This window comes from Thalassophryne amazonica, chromosome 15 (genome assembly GCF_902500255.1).
Source record: "Thalassophryne amazonica chromosome 15, fThaAma1.1, whole genome shotgun sequence".
NCBI classification, from domain to species: Eukaryota; Metazoa; Chordata; class Actinopteri; order Batrachoidiformes; family Batrachoididae; genus Thalassophryne; species Thalassophryne amazonica.
The window spans coordinates 49,733,660-49,751,052 of record NC_047117.1 but is presented as its reverse complement, the minus strand read 5'-3'; the positions used below and the strand labels follow the sequence as shown (position 1 = coordinate 49,751,052).

The following is a 17,393-nucleotide window of genomic DNA, read 5'->3' as shown; positions in this document are numbered from 1 at the left end:
TCTTCTGAACAATGTCTTGAACGTCCCATTTTCCTCAGGCTTTCAAAGAGAAAAGCATGTTCAACAGGTGCTGGCTTCATCCTTAAATAGGGGACACCTGATTCACACCTGTTTGTTCCACAAAACTGACGAACTCACTGACTGAATGCCACACTACTATTATTGTGAACACCACCTTTTCTACTTTTTTTACTAATAGCCCAATTTCATAGCCTTAAGAGTGTGCATATCATGAATGCTTGGTCTTGTTAGATTTGTGAGAATCTACTGAATCTACTGGTACCTTGTTCCCATGTAACAATAAGAAATACGAGGGCTGTCAATAAAGTATAGGTCCTTTTATTTTTTTCAAAAACTATATGGATTTCATTCATATGTTTTTACGTCAGACATGCTTGAACCCTTGTGCGCATGCGTGAGTTTTTCCACGCCTGTCGGTGACGTCATTCGCTTGTGAGCACTCCTTGTGGGAGGAGTCGTCCAGCCCCTCGTCGGAATTCCTTTGTCTGAGAAGTTGCTGAGAGACTGGCGCTTTGTTTGATCAAAATTTTTTCTAAACCTGTGAGACACATCGAAGTGGACACGGTTCGAAAAATTAAGCGGGTTTTCGGTGAAAATTTTAACGGCTGATGAGAGATTTTGAGGTGATACTGTCGCTTTAAGGACTTCCCACAGAGCGAGACGTCGTGCAGCGCTCTCAGGCGCCGTCGTCAGCCTGTTTCAAGCTGAAAACCTCCACATTTCAGGCTCTATTGATCCAGGACGTCGTGAGAGAACAGAGAAGTTTCAGAAGAAGTCAGTTTCAGCATTTTATCCGGATATTCCACTGTTAAAGGAGATTTTTTTAATGAAAGACGTGCGGACGGATTGCAGCGTCAGCTCGCAGCCGCCGCGACGCTCCGCCACAGGAAAAACACCTCCGTTGGAAGCCTTAAGGACAAGTTGGAACATGTTCAGCTGTTAAACAATTTCTCATATACTCACTCCACTGAAAGCCATCAAAAGCCGCCTGGATTTTACAAATGGTTATCAACACGGAGGTGTTTTGCTTTGTTTGATCAAAGCGCCAGTCTCTCAGCAACTTCTCAGACAAAGGAATTCCGACGAGGGGCTGGATGACTCCTCCCACAAGGAGTGCTCACAAGCGAATGACGTCACCGACAGGCGTGGAAAAACTCAGGCATGCGCACAAGGGTTCAAGCATGTCTCACATAAAAACATATGAATGAAATCCATATAGTTTTTGAAAAAAATAAAAAGGACCTATACTTTATTGACAGACCTCGTATACTCAAAACCTGGATTAATCTTTTTAGTCACATAGCACTACTATTATTCTGAACACTACTGTAAGTCACAGGAAAATCACAAGTTTCAGTATGAGAACAATAGACAGATTGAGGTGGTGTCTGAAATCTTACAGATGCTGTAGCAAATTGTCATTGAGAAGGAAGAAAGTGAGCTGGAAGGTGAGGCTCTCAATTTATCTGTCAGTTTATGCTCCTACTCTCACTTATGGTCATGAGTTTTGGGTAAAGACTGAAAGAATAAGATTGCAGATACAATCGGCAGAAATTAGATTCTACTGTTGGGTATCTGGGCTTAAGAAGCCATCCGGGAGGGATTCAGAGTAGAGCTGCTGCTTCTTCACACTGAAAGGCGCTAGCTGAGGTGGTTCGGGCACTTGGTGAGGATGCCCCTGGTTGTCTCCCTAGGTAGTTCTTCCAGGCAAGTTCAACCGGGAGGAAGATCTCATACACGCTGGAGAGATTATATTTCCCAGCTCACTTGGGAACACCTTTGGATCCCCAGGAAGAGTTACAGGACTTGGCTGAGGATAGGGAAGTGTAGGATGAGTTGCTTGGTCTGCTGCCACTGTGACCCAGACCCTGATAAATGGCAGAAATGAATGAATGAATAAAGCTACAAGGCCTCCCAAACAAGTAAAAAAAAACCTGCATCCTGAAACCACTGTATATTACATTAAAATGGGGCAGATAAGTGAGGAATACCACAATTTAAATCCCATTATTTTGTTTTATTACTTCTAATTGCATTTTACTTCACCTGCAGTTTTACTTTTTCCTTTTTTTTACTTTGAGATTTTACTTTATAGTCTAATGCTAAAGCATCAGTGAGCACGTTAGCACATTCTTTATTTAGCCAAAGTGGAGCGAGTTAATCATTTCCAGCACTGTTGTTCTTTACGTTAGCCTGTCCTTCAAATATTGATGAAGTTGATGTTTAAGACCAGATTTATGAGAACAATATATACCTCATCTGTGTAGAAACAGGGGGACCACACCACATCGTACTCTACGTTACTCACCTGCCACTGGGAAATTTCTGTCCATCATTCAAAGACATGCATGACAACCAGATGAAGTGAACTCAGCAAAAAGTTATTGCAATCAGAATATATTTTAATTTGTAAAAAAAAAGAAAAAAAAAGAAAAAATATAAGCCACTTACCCCAATGTCACGTGTGTGAGGGAGCTTGTGGCATTAATGTAAGAATAAATGTGATTGTACGTGTTGGACATGTTGTGAGTGAAACTCTCTTGTTCTCATGCACACTCAGTCACATCTTGAGTAAAAGAAGCGTCTTTTTCCTGTGGAGACATGAACAGGAACATCACTGTGGGGAAAAAGTACCAAACAGACATCAACATAACCCCATTTAACAGACAGGTATAAGTAGAGTCCAGAGCTGGTCAATCAGTGGGACAGGAATCGGAGACCTGCAGTCAGGCTGCCTGTCTGTGCTTTTGTTCAAGAAAATTCATCTATATTGTCCCAGTCCAACCAACCATAAATGGTTGAGGATACATCTTGTGATGGACTGGCATCCTGTCCAAGGTGTACCCTGCTTTACACCCCATGACTGCTGGGATAGGCTCCAGTCCCCCATGACCCTTGATTGGAGAAAGCAAGTATAGAAAATGGATGGATGGATGGATGGATGGATGGATGGATGGATGGATGGATGGATGGATGGATGGATGGATGGATGGATGGATGGATGGATGGATGGATGGATGGATGGATGGATGGATGGATGGATGGATGGACGGACGGACGGACGGACAGACGGATGGATGGATGTCCTTCCTGACACAAGTCCGCCCGCATTCCATTGTGAATAGGCACAGGTGGTCTTCAACCATGAGCCTTCTGCTTTGGAACCGAGCTCATGAGTCAAATCTGACTGTTGACCTTTCTCTAATTCAAACAATCTTGCAATTATGGTGTGTACATGAGCAAAATATTGTCATGAAGCATTTTGTACTCTGTGATATGAAAAGTTAAGCGCAATTCATGTATAGTCATCATTTCCACAATGTGTATTTTGGTTTCAACCTTCAGAAATGCACATTTCCATTTTGGTTAAGGATGATGTTTGAATATCAATAATAATAAGTAAAAGTCAACTTATTACCTTGTGCATCGTCAAAGTGGCGATAGCAGGGTATTGTCTATTTGTGGGTAGTCTTACCCTTGTGCTTGTGTAACACTTTGTGGTAACTTATGTTGGAACTTGGCCAATAAATTGAATTTTTTTCACTAGTACGTATGTGTGTCTATCTAACTGTGTGCAAGATCATTCAAAAACAGCAGGATAGATTTCCTTAAAACATGGAGGGAATATTAGTTGGATAGATGTCCAGAGGTATTAGATTTTGGAGTAGTTTGGTCAAAGATCAAAAGTTAAGGTCAAGGAAAACCTGGTCTGAAAAACATGTTTCTTGTATAGCTGAACAACTAGGAAGCCTATGGATGATCTATATATTGATCAGCAAAATATTTGTGATTGATGATTGACTTCATAATGAAGTCACACAGAAGTCATATAATGAATATGTACATAGTCAAAAACACCATTACAAACATATGTATATTTAATTGTACATTTATATTGTGATGTATACAGCCCATAGGTTGTGCCTCAGCCCTCTGATGCCTTTCATTACTTGTTTTTTTTAGCTGTGACCATCCACCATCTGGTTGTTGGTGATGTCATCGCCTCCTAGCAGAAAGTACGTCAGATACATATATGAATTTGACTCAAAAATACAAATTTGCAGTGCAATAATTTTTTGTGTTTTACCACAGTTTTTTTTTTTTCATGAGAACAGGCTGACATGCCTTATTTATACACTATTCCATTCATATATCCCTTTTAAATGTTATAAAACCAACCTGAACTCACACCAGTTCGTGATGGCATTGGGAAAAAGTGATTTAATCTGTTAGTTTTCGGTACCCTCACAAAATATGATGGTATAACAAAATTTGTGGACGCCGGGTGGGATGGGGGTTATGTTAAAGTTAGGGTTAAAAATAGTGACTTGACCAAGTCATTAAAATGTGATGCATTTTGTGATGGTGTCACAAAAAAAGCATGAGACTGGGCTGTATAAAATGTAATCTGAATAATTAATAAGTAAGGGCTGTCAAACAGTAGACACCTGTCCCAAAATCTACAAACCCTCCAGCTGGACATTATAGTGTATTTATGCACTAAAAAAAAGAGAATAGTTGAACTGACTTAAAAAAAAATCATTACGATTGGTAAAACCTGAATGAATTAAGTTGTTTGAACTTAAGTTTGTAAGTTAGAGTTGATCTAACTTGCTAACTTAAGTTCAAACAAATTAATTCAGATAGACATCCAGAGGTGATTAGATTTTGGAGTAGTTCGGTCAAAGATCAAAGGTCAAGGTCAAGGAAAACTTGGTCTGAAAAACATGTTTTTCTTGTTTGTTTATTGGTTTGTTTGTTTTATAGCTCAACAACCAAGAAGCCTATATGGATGATCTATATATTGATCAGCAAAATATTTGTGATTTATTAGCATGACTGACTTCATAATGAAGTCACACAGAAGTCATAGTGTATTTACACACTGAAAAAAGAGAATAGTTGAACCAACTTTAAAAAATGTTACAATTTGCAAAACTTGAATGAATTAAGTTGCTTGAACTTAAGTTTGTAAGTTAGAGTTTATGTAACTTGCTAACTTAAGTTCAAACAGCTAAATTCATTCAGATAGACATCCAGAGGTGATTAGATTTTGGAGTAGTTCGGGCAAAGATCAGAGGTCAAGGTCAAGGAAAACTTGGTCTGAAAAACATGTTTTTCTTGTTTGTTTATTGGTTTGTTTGTTTTATAGCTCAACAACCAAGAAGCCTATATGGATGATCTATATATTGATCAGCAAAATATTTGTGATTTATTAGCATGACTGACTTCATAATGAAGTCACACAGAAGTCACAGTGTATTTACACACTGAAAAAAAGAGAATAATTGAACCAACTTAAAAAAATGTTACAATTTGCAAAACCTGAATGAATTAAGTTGCTTGAACTTACGTTTGTAAGTTAGAGTTTATATAACTTGCTACACTGTAAAAAAATAGTTGAGAATACTTCAGATTTGCAGACAACAGTCTGCACTAAGACTTTTATGTTGTGCCAATGATGAAATATATGTTATAGCATATAGTTCATCATCGGCACAACATAAAAGTCTTATTGCAGACTGTTGCCTGCAAATTTGAAGTATTCTCAACTATTTTTTTTTACAGTGTAACTTAAGTTCAAACAACATCTTCATTTGGTTTAAGATAATCAGAAACTGGCATTTTCAATTTCAGAGACTGGTTCAGAGTGCTGTCTTTATCTGATTAAAAATAGAGAGAAATGCAGAAAAGTCTTCCCGTGGTAGACGTGAAACGGTTAACCGTGAGAGCTTTCTTCCTCCCAGCTACATGCAGTGGACTATGAAATATTTGGAGGACAATTGGTTAAGTGGAGTTAACTGTTGGCTTTTTCTCCCTGAGGTATCTTCCTTTTTGATCCTGCCGAGCCTGGCGCCTCGCAAAACACAACTTGTCTGGCGTATTAAATAGTATGACCTGCAGAAAGAAAACGCCTGTTGCTTCTCAACCGAGGCTATTGTGAGCAGAGAAGAGCTCATGACAGGCCTTAAATTGCTGTAATGCTGTGTGACCAACACTCAACCAATCAATTTCCATCCTGGTTGTGCATATTTTCCTCACCCAGTTTAATTTGAATTGTTTTAATCTTTTTTTATTATTGTTGTTGTTATTTAGAAAAAAATATATTTATGGAATGCTGTTTTACATTTGAACTCTAGATGATTTTTTTTTAAATGCATAACTTTGATAATGTGTGATTCTGCAAGTTCTGCCCAGTTCTACAGTAGAAGATCTTCATCTGGTGGTACTGATAGCTGGAAGTGGTCAGCAGAGTCCACCCCACTGGTTGCGCTAAATGGTGCTAAGCCACTTTCGAAGACGCATCAATAACTGCGCGCCGTATGGGGTCTGTATGATTAACTTCTCTTCTCGCAGGCCTCGTGATGCGCACTTGGAAGGCAGTGGGCCTATCAAAACCACGCTGTGACGCGTCACGAGGCCAAATAGACGATCTGATTGGTGGAAACCGGGTGGGGGAACAGCCCCTGCCCTTTTATAGACGACACCGGCCTGTGCGTAAAAGTTCTTGGGCAGCGCCGACAGCGCAGAGACGCACTGGACACTGTACACTAACATAACCATCTCCAGTCCACTGAGCGGGCCAGACGGACGTGCAGGGCCTCATCCTGTGTCGTAAAGATGAATCCTGAACAGGGGCCGCAGCCCCACGACGCCACACTGCTCCATCAGAAAGAAGAGACGGACACGGAGGGCGAGGATGTGCAACCAAAAGACATGACGACCGAGAAAGGATATAAACTCCAGCGGAGCAGCCTCCCCTTCAGCGTCGAATCGCTTATTTCCAAGAAAACCACCTGTCGGACTTCTTATCCTCCCTCAGATTTAGCCGCGGCGCTGCCGAAGCCCGCGGCGGCGGCGCCGAGCGCTGCGCAGTTCGCACCAAGGACTTTTTACGCGGAGAGGAAAGTTTCCCCGGAGAGCGCACAGAGTGTTGTTCCCAGCGGTCCCAGGGAGGACAGTCCGCAATTTTCTGAAAAAGACCAGAGCACTTGGTACCAGACGCCGTCGTTTTCTACTCCTTCTCGTAAGTCCGACCCTCTGCGCAGTCTTGGAAAAGTTTTGGTGAACAAAACCTCAGAGAGAGCCTGTATTTAGTCATAGTTTTCTCCGAGTAATCAAAACGCTTTTTAGACTAATCTGCCTTAGTTCCTTTATTACTGTGTCAAACAAAACAAAATTATAATAATAATAATAATGAACGCACAGGATGCGCGTAAATTTAACTCTTGCGTTTTGATTTTTTTTATACAACTTGTGCTAAGCTTCGGTTTTGCTGCACATTTGCCAGATTTTTTTTTCCACAGATATCTTACGCATATATCGATTAGAATATTTCTTTACATCAGCCTGATTAGAAAACAGCTGCTTCTTATTTGACTTATTTCTTTTGTTCTATTGTTTTATCTTGAAAAATCTCACGTGGTATGCTTTGATCTAACCTTTTCTGTTGTTTTTTCTTTCCGTCTCTGTCTCTCTGTCTGTCTTTCTCTTATTTATCCAACAGGCAGCTCAAGTCCAACTCAGTGTACTTTACGGAAACACAAAAACAACAGGAAACCTCGCACGCCGTTCACTACCTCGCAGCTGCTCGCCCTCGAGCGCAAGTTTCGTCAGAAGCAGTACCTGTCCATCGCCGAGAGGGCCGAGTTCTCCAACTCTCTCAACCTGACTGAGACTCAGGTCAAAATCTGGTTCCAAAACAGGAGGGCCAAGGCGAAGAGACTGCAGGAAGCCGAGTTGGAAAAGTTTAAACTGGCCTCCAAACCCGTTCTGCCCGCCTTCGCGCTGCCGTTCCCCCTCGGAGCGCATATGGGGTCACCAACGTGGGGGCCCTCAAACGCCTTCCCCAGACCCACTCTTCCGGTCCCTGGACTGTTTAGTGGACCAGTCACCTATGGGATGTACTATTTATCTTAGTATTACTGTATGATGTACTTCACTTAATATGGATGATGCGCTTTGAAAGTGTGTGTGTGTGTGTGTGGGGGGGGGGGGGGGGGGGGATTTTTTTCTTGTTTAATTCTGGAGTTTAAATCACTTTAAACTGACAGACAAAACATTTTAAATTTAGGGCATATTTGTGTGATAATGGACGCGCAAGTTCATTATTTGCGCAGCGCTACGGACTGTGAACTTAATTTGGGAACGTTTCAAATGTAAGGTTTTCTTAACAACATGCCTTAACTATTTCATTTAAAATCCACCCCTGTGTGTGTCATGACTAGAATGAAATAATCTACTGAAGCAAAGGGGGGAAAAAGTTTCAAAGCCACAGAAAAGTACTTAAACCTTCCCAGTGCCTTCGGACCCGTGTGGGCTCTTTGGTATCACTTGAAGTATTTCTCTTCACTGTCAGTAATAGTTGAGTTTATAAAAACTATTTTCCCACCATAACTGTGTCTGAATATGACTTTTTTAAACAACAATTTCGGACAGTATATTAAAAGGATTACAATTCTATTTTTAAAAACACCCGTGTTTGGTCATTTTTTTTTACTCTCTCAAAGTGGCCTTCATGGGAATAATACTTTTTTTTGGGAAAAATATTGCTGTAAATGTAAATAAAATCTGTAGTGTTCATAAAACTCGGAAATGCAGGAGGAAAGTGGTATTTATTGAATATCGTTGTATCTGTACTGTGTACATACAGCATACTATGTAAATCTTCAGTTACTTGTAAAAAAAAGTGATTTTTTTCAATAAATAAACATCATACAACAACTGTGTGGATCGTTATTCATTACAACAATTTCTACTACTACTATTATTATTATTATATTGTTATTATTATACTTTTGCTTTTTGTTGTGCAAATGACCTATATCTAAACTTATGATGAATCGCTTAATATCAAACTGTACAGTTTTGCATCTCACCCACAGCCTATAAAAATTGCTTGATGTATCTTCTAAATATTATTATTAGTAGTAGTAGTAGTAGTATACTTTTGTTTTAGTCTAAACTTGTGATTAATCGCATAAAATCAAATTGTGCAGTTTTAATGTCTCACTCACAGCCTATAACAATTGCTTGTTGTATATTCTAAATGATATTATTATTATTATTATTATTATTATGCTTTTGCTTTTTTGTTGTGCAGATGACCTACAGTCTGATTAATCGCATAATATCAAACTGCAGTTCTGCATCTCACACACAGCCTATAAAATTGCTTGATGCATCTTCTAAATATTATTATTATTATTATTATTATTATTATTATTATTATACTTTTGCTTTAGTCTAAACTTGTGATTAATCACATAAAATCAAATTGTGCAGTTTTAATGTCTTACTCACAGCCTATAACAATTGCTTGTTGTATATTCTAAATGATATTATTATTATTATTATTATTATTATTATTATTATTATTATTATGCTTTTGCTTTTTTGTTGTGCAGATGACCTACAGTCTGATTAATCGCATAATATCAAACTGCAGTTCTGCATCTCACACACAGCCTATAAAATTGCTTGATGCATCTTCTAAATATTATTATTATTATTATTATTATTATTATTATACTTTTGCTTTAGTCTAAACTTGTGATTAATCACATAAAATCAAATTGTGCCGTTTTTATGTCTCACTCACAGCCTATAAAAATTGCTTGTTGTATCTTCTAAATGATATTATTATTATTATTATTATACTTTTGCTTTAGTCTAAACTTGTGATTAATCGCATAAAATCAAATTGTGCAGTTTTTATGTCTCACTCACAGCCTATAAAAATTGCTTGTTGTATCTTCTAAATGATATTATTATTATTATTATTATTATTATTATTATTATTATTATGCTTTTGCTTTTTTGTTGTGCATATGACCTACAGTCTAAACTTGTGATTAATCACTTATCAAACTGTGCAGTTTTTACATCACACACACCCTATAAAATTGCTTGTTGTATCTTCTAAATATTACTATTATTATTATTATTATTATTATTATTATTATTATTATTGTTGTTGTTGTTGTTGTTGTTGTGTAACTCAGTTTACTTTACGTAATGTTCATCAAATTGTTCATGGTAACTGTCCCAAATATTTCCAGAACTATCTTTGTTATGTCTCTGAGGTACACAACAACAGAACTAGATCTTGTCACTCATCATTATTCATTCCAAGATACACCACAAACGTTGGTAAAAATTATTTTAAATATATTGGAGCTTTTAGTTGGAATCAGTTGTTCAAATTTGTGATAATCGTAACAGTTTTAAGAGAATGGTAAAGTCAGTCTAGCCAATTTGTGTAAAATTGCCTTATTTTAACTGCTTCTCTGTTCTCAGTCTGTTTTTTAGTTTTTGTTTTTATTGTAGTTTACTCTTTTATTGATTATTTATTTTTAATGATTATTTATTTTTAATCTATCTAGATTTTATCAATCTTTGCTGCCTATTTTGTAGTTGTTTTATGTAAGGACCACAATGGAATAAGTCTTCTGACTTTTTTGTGTCATCCTTGAAATTCCATGTAATGTATGATAAATGTATTATAGGTATATGTTTTAACACATGGTATGTTGTTGGACGTGTTATGTGGAATTTCTAAATCAAGCAATCAAAAATTATTATTATTATTACAATCAAATGATGAAGTCCATGTTTTGTTGGTGCTTGTCTTCCAGTCAAATGTCATTTCAACACTGATGATTGTTGGAGTGAAAAAAAAGATACAACTGAGAACTTTTCAAATTTCCAACCAACACATTTCCCTTCGGTTATTTTAGGGCTTCATGCACTGTGAAATGTTGTATCCAAATCTTCCTTAGATGTTCAAAATAAATTCTGGCACAATTTCTGTGAATTTTCATAAAAAATATACTACCAAGTCCTGCATTCTTAAATTATATAGTCTTTTCATCTCTGTATTGCTTATTGTGGAAACTACACACACACACACACACACACACACACACACACACACACACACACACACACACACACACACACACACACACACACACACACACACACACACACATACACACAAAATAAAAATGATCTTGGATTTACATGATTTAAATATGTACTTCGGTTGCACACAATCAGATTGTGTGCAAATAAATTTTTTGTTTTTAATGAAAATCAAGTTATTTGGACACATTTTGATTATGTGCCTATTTAAGCCAAGCTTCTTTTTTTAGTGTACACATTGTGCACTCTTAATTTTATGTAATTTATGTGGTGTGTTTGAAAGTAATACACATGCATGTTGGTTGAAAGGCTGCAGGCATATTTATATTATCTTTAATTAAACAGTTAAATACGTACTTTGAAACAATTATTTCCAACAATGCTTTTTCTGTGACACATAGTAATTGTGTGCTGCTGATTTTCATAGTGAAGATATTTTCATAAAGGTGCGTGCTGTTTTTGTATACATGAGCATGAGCTTGGTTGACCATCTCATTCATTTTGGAATTTATTTATTTATTTATTTTGGAGCATCTATGGAAAATTCAGCAGGTCCCCAAATACTTGGACCTTGATTTTGTTATTTTAAGTGTCTCTCAAGACAAGCAATGAATACCAGCTTATAGACTTTAATTTCAGGGTAATTTTATCCATATCCAATGAAGAATCATACTCAAGTCTACATACACACTGGTTGCCCAAATTCTTCACTATAAATAATTAAGTGATTTGTTTCATGTGTTATTCCCTCGTTATTTTAGCAGATAAAAGATCTAGAATTGCTTTTAAGTGTTATGCGTGTCTTGCAGTTCATTTAAATCCGTCATTAAGAAATACAATGGCACACAATGGTTAATTTACCAAGACCAGGCTTTTCTCAAAAACTGAGCGATCACACAGAAGGAAGACTATTCAGAGCAACCTCTAAACCAAGGCACTGCCACAAAGACTTGAGTGGACATCAAGATCATTTCTGCAATATTAGGGAGGGGTGTTACTTCAAAAATTTTTGAAATCTGTAAATTTTTGCATGGAATATGGAAATATATATGGAATAAACCATAACAGTATAATTTTTGGGTCATTTGGTTCCAAAAACCCATATGGACGGAGCGTTTGAAAATTTCAAGTAATGCGTGTGTCCTATATGTGCTGGTGACGTAGAAAACCACTCTCTTACTTATAATTAGTTAATTGTGGCCATATCATTCTTTACATGTGATGATTATACTCAACTGATGTTCCTGAAATAAAAACTACATAGATTTTGATGTTACAAATGATCATAATATATGTACTGAAATTAGGTTTTTTGTCAATTACTCTTAAAAAACACCAGATAGGCTTATTGTTACTATAGAAGTTGAATATAAACTTGGGGTCAAGCAACATTTGGAGCCAAATTTCAAGTCTCTAGGTGCAGCGGTTCTCAAGATATGACATTTTCATCAATATTTTTGGCGATTTTTGAACCCGATATCTTCACTGGCTCCATCCATATGGGTTTTTGGAACCAAATGACCCCAAATTTATCCTGCTATGGTTTATTTCATGTATATTTCCATATTCCATGCAAACATTTATAGATTTCCAATTTTTTTTAAAATAACACCCCTCCCTAGCAAACTGTCTATGCACCAGCTTGCATTGCCGTGGTATCTTTGGGAGAAATCTGATTCTTATAAATGGACTCCAGTAGCATTCGCTTTAAATAACTCTACAGTGAGTTTGTGATTTCAATAACTGTGATCTTGTGCATTGACATTGAATATTTATCACTGTAATTGCTTCAAACTTTAGTTGCCTCTCTTATACCCAATTAGGATTTTGATTCTGAAGCATTCAGTTGTTAGCCATTATTATATAGTGCCTAAATAGGTCCTTGTCATTTGATTGGTGGTTTGTATGTCACATGATTTTGAGCATTCATCCCATTTGCCATTTTGTTTCATTTACCTTGAAAGTTTGGTTTGATACATTTTGTACCACTGCATGCTGAGACCACTGTGCGCTCACACTAGCAGAGACAGCGCTTAGCTTAAAAAAATCAGGCTTGTTTTGGTGACAGACGATGATTTGAACAAGCTTATTGATGCTGCTCATTCTTCTAACACACACAAAGAAAAACAAACAAACCAGTACGTCGTTAGCCATATGGAGGCATTTGCAGTATTGGCTGGGATGTCTCTAGCTGGAGTCGAACCACTGTCAGTTGAAGAGCTTGACTGAGGAAAGTAGACAACAGTCACACAAAGAAGTCAATACACCTATCCGCACCTGATGCTGCTACATCATCAGGATTGTTTTTGAACAATCTGACTGCTTTTGCAAGCTGACTGAGAAGTTTGGATTGGCTTGGACCCCTGTTTATTTAACGTTTGTGTTGGAAATTTTGGAACCATGCCAAAATGTAAGTCCCTTTTCTCTTGTTTATAAATTAATAAAATATCAAATGACATCTATTTGAGATGTTATATAAAACAAATAATGAATGTTTATGTATATATATAATTTGTGCAATGGAAAGAATATTTCATTTGGTGAAAGATGGACTGTTCCATTCAACAAGCCTGTACTGAGTGGACCCCCCCCCCCCCCCCCGCACAATTGTCAGGAATGGGGAAACAAGAGACCTTAGATTTATTTATTAATTTGTAGCAGGCTGTAAACATGTTTACTGTATTTCTGCTTTAAAGCTGGACATTTCAATGTGGTGTTCCAGGGAGTTTACTCACTTTTTGATCCAGCCTCAAGTGGCCATTTGAGGAACTCAATCAATCAATCAATCAATTTTTTTTATATAGCGCCAAATCACAACAAACAGTTGCCCCAAGGCGCTTTATATTGTAAGGCAAGGCCATACAATAATTATGTAAAACCCCAACGGTCAAAACGACCCCCTGTGAGCAAGCACTTGGCTACAGTGGGAAGGAAAAACTCCCTTTTAACAGGAAGAAACCTCCAGCAGAACCAGGCTCAGGGAGGGGCAGTCTTCTGCTGGGACTGGTTGGGGCTGAGGGAGAGAACCAGGAAAAAGACATGCTGTGGAGGGGAGCAGAGATCGATCACTGATGATTAAATGCAGAGTGGTGCATACAGAGCAAAAAGAGAAAGAAACAGTGCATCATGGGAACCCCCCAGCAGTCTACGTCTATAGCAGCATAACTAAGGGATGGTTCAGGGTCACCTGATCCAGCCCTAACTATAAGCTTTAGCAAAAAGGAAAGTTTTAAGCCTAATCTTAAAAGTAGAGAGGGTGTCTGTCTCCCTGATCTGAATTTGGAGCTGGTTCCACAGGAGAGGAGCCTGAAAGCTGAAGGCTCTTGTTAAGGATTTTATATATATATATATATATGTTATCACTGTTAAACATTTGTACCTTCGTCTTCTTTCTTATGAAAACGGTGTTGTGCTGTTTGCACCTAACCCCGAGAATGTATGTGTTATTCAACCTTGTTTTAGCATGCTGGGGTCAATCTGAACTGGGAATGAAGAGCTGGATGTACTTATTATTATACAACTTGTTTTTGTAGCCGCTAACGACTGGGAGTGAAGCATGACGGGGTCAGTCATGAACTGGGAGTAACAGACCTGAAGGTTGTTTTTGACTATTGTGACGTGATGCTTAGTGTGAAGACCAGGACACTCCAGGCAGATGCACAACAGCTGATAACTGCAACAGACGAACGAGATGTGCTGACCTCCGACGATAAGAGTAAAAGAAAGAAACTGTTTGTCCTTACAGCTGCGCTTATTGACGTATGTGTTTATGTTACGGGAAGAAACTTGTCTCGCGTTGTCCCCCCCCCCCCCCTTAGGACAAGTTTTATGATGTAATGAGGGCATCTCTAATAAAAAGAGCGGGAGCACAGGCCAGACTTTAGTGTAGCTTTGGTGTACAGCCTGGCCGCACTCCGCGCGTGATTAATTTGACTTTCTGTCTCACTGGTGTTTCTTGACTCTGTCTTATCAACAGCCTGTTCAGTGGATTTTTATTTTATTTTTTAGCACTGTTGTCGTGTGTTACCTGTGCTGCTCCACAGCCTGTTCAGTGGATTTTTATTTTATTTTAGCGCTGTTGTCGTGTGTTACCTGTGCTGCTCCACAGCCTGTTCAGTGGATTTTTATTTTATTTTAGCACTGTTGTCGTGCGTTACCTGTGCTGCTCCACAGCCTGTCCAGTGGATTTTTATTTTATTTTTAGCACTGTTGTCGTGCGTTACCTGTTCTGCTCCACAGCCTGTTCAGTGGATTTTTATTTTATTTTTTAGCACTGTTGTCGTGCGTTACCTGTGCTGTTCCACAGCCTGTCCAGTGGATTTTTATTTTATTTTTACCACTGTTGTCGTGTGTTACCTGTGCTGCTCCACAGCCTGTCCAGTGGATTTTTATTTTATTTTTTGGCACTGTTGTCGTGTGTTACCTGCGCTGCTCCACAGCCTGTCTAGTGGATTTTTGTTTTTTTTTTAGCACTGTTGTCGTGTGTTACCTGTGCTGCTCTGCAGCCTGTCCAGTGGATTTTTATTTTATTATTATTATTATTTTTTTTTTTTTTTTTTTTTTTTTAGCACTGTTGTCATGCGTTACCTGTGCTGCTCCACAGCCTGTCCAGTGGATTTTTATTTTATTATTATTATTATTTTTTTTTTGTTTGTTTTTTTTTTAGCACTGTTGTCGTGTGTTACCTGTGCTGCTCCACAGCCTGTCCAGTGGATTTTTATTTTATTTTTTAGCACTGTTGTCGTGCGTTACCTGTGCTGCTCCACAGCCTCTCCAGTGGATTTTTATTTTATTTTTTAGCACTGTTGTCGTGTGTTACCTGTGCTGCTCCACAGCCTGTCCAGTGGATTTTTATTTTATTTTTTAGCACTGTTGTCGTGCGTTACCTGTGCTGCTCCACAGCCTGTCCAGTGGATTTTTATTTTATTTTTTAGCACTGTTGTCGTGCGTTACCTGTGCTGCTCCACAGCCTGTCCAGTGGATTTTTATTTTTATTTTTATTTTATTTTATTTTTGGCGCTGTTGTCGTGCGTTACCTGTGCTGCTCCACAGCCTGTCCAGTGGATTTTTATTTAGCGCTGTTGTCGTGCGTTACCTGTGCTGCTCCACAGCCTGTCTAGTGGATTTTATTTTGTTTTAGCACTGTTGTCGTGCGTTACCTGTGCTGCTCCACAGCCTGTCCAGTGGATTTTTATTTAGCGCTGTTGTCGTGCGTTACCTGTGCTGCTCCACAGCCTGTCCAGTGGATTTTTATTTTTATTTTATTTTATTTTTTAGCACTGTTGTTGTGCGTTACCTGTGCTGCTCCACAGCCTGTCCAGTGGATTTTTATTTTGTTTTAGCACTGTTGCCGTGCGTTGCCTGTGCTGCTCCACAGCCTGTCCAGTGGATTTTTATTTTTATTTTATTTTTTAGCACTGTTGTCGTGCGTTACCTGTGCTGCTCCACAGCCTGTCTAGTGGATTTTTATTTTGTTTTAGCACTGTTGTCGTGCGTTACCTGTGCTGCTCCACAGCCTGTCCAGTGGATTTTTATTTTTATTTTATTTTATTTTTTAGCACTGTTGTTGTGCGTTACCTGTGCTGCTCCACAGCCTGTCCAGTGGATTTTTATTTTGTTTTAGCACTGTTGCCGTGCGTTGCCTGTGCTGCTCCACAGCCTGTCCAGTGGATTTTTATTTTTATTTTATTTTTTAGCACTGTTGTCGTGCGTTGCCTGTGCTGCTCCACAGCCTGTCCTGTGGATTTTTATTTTTATTTTATTTTATTTTTTAGCACTGTTGTTGTGCGTTACCTGTGCTGCTCCACAGCCTGTCTAGTGGATTTTTATTTTATTTTAGCACTGTTGTCGTGCGTTACCTGTGCTGCTCCACAGCCTGTCTAGTGTCGGATTCCCTGTTTGGGAATCCGCTAGCTTAGCGTAGCTACTAGCTCTTAGCCGTTTTAGCATGGCGGCTTCTCCTGTCTCTCCCGTACTTTTCTGCTCTGGGTGTGAAATGTTTAGTTATTCCTCGGCCTCTTTTAGCAGTAACGGTACTTGTAATAAGTGCAGCTTATTCGTAGCTTTGGAGGCCAGGCTGGGCGAATTGGAGGCTCGGCTCCGCACCGTGGAAAATTCTACAGCTAGCCAGGCCTCTGTAGTCGGTGCGGACCAAGGTAGCTTAGCCGCCGTTAGTTCCCCCCTGGCAGACCCCGTGCAGTCGGGAAGGCAGGCTGACTGGGTGACTGTGAGGAGGAAGCGTAGCCCTAAACAGAAGCCCCGTGTACACCGTCAACCCGTTCACATCTCTAACCGTTTTTCCCCACTCGACGATACACTCGCCGAGGATCAAACTCTGGTTATTGGCGACTCTGTTTTGAGAAATGTGAAGTTAGCGACACCAGCAACCATTGTCAGTTGTCTTCCGGGGGCCAGAGCAGGCGACATCGAAGGACATTTGAAATTGC

The 17,393-nt window shown here is 38.7% G+C and overlaps 1 protein-coding gene across 1 annotated transcript; it reads left to right on the top strand.

The window, feature by feature from the left end:
• Nucleotides 1–6,368: 6,368 nt before the first annotated feature.
• On the top strand, nt 6,369–7,987 carry LOC117526236 (homeobox protein MSH-C-like). The gene is made up of 2 exons (XM_034188288.1): nt 6,369–7,048; nt 7,529–7,987. The coding sequence occupies exons 1-2, from the start codon at nt 6,643–6,645 to the stop codon at nt 7,939–7,941; spliced, it is 819 nt and encodes a 272-aa protein (XP_034044179.1). The 5' UTR covers nt 6,369–6,642; the 3' UTR covers nt 7,942–7,987.
• The last annotated feature ends 9,406 nt before the right edge of the window (nt 7,988–17,393 follow it).

What these genes read in the sequence shown, in the direction of transcription:
- LOC117526236 (XM_034188288.1), top strand. Translation starts at nt 6,643, where the DNA reads ATGAATCCTGAACAGGGGCCGCAGCCCCACGACGCCACACTGCTCCAT. An exon ending in GTCGTTTTCTACTCCTTCTC is followed by an intron (nt 7,049 to 7,528) that starts GTAAGTCCGACC and finishes TTTATCCAACAG; the next exon opens with GCAGCTCAAGTCCAACTCAG.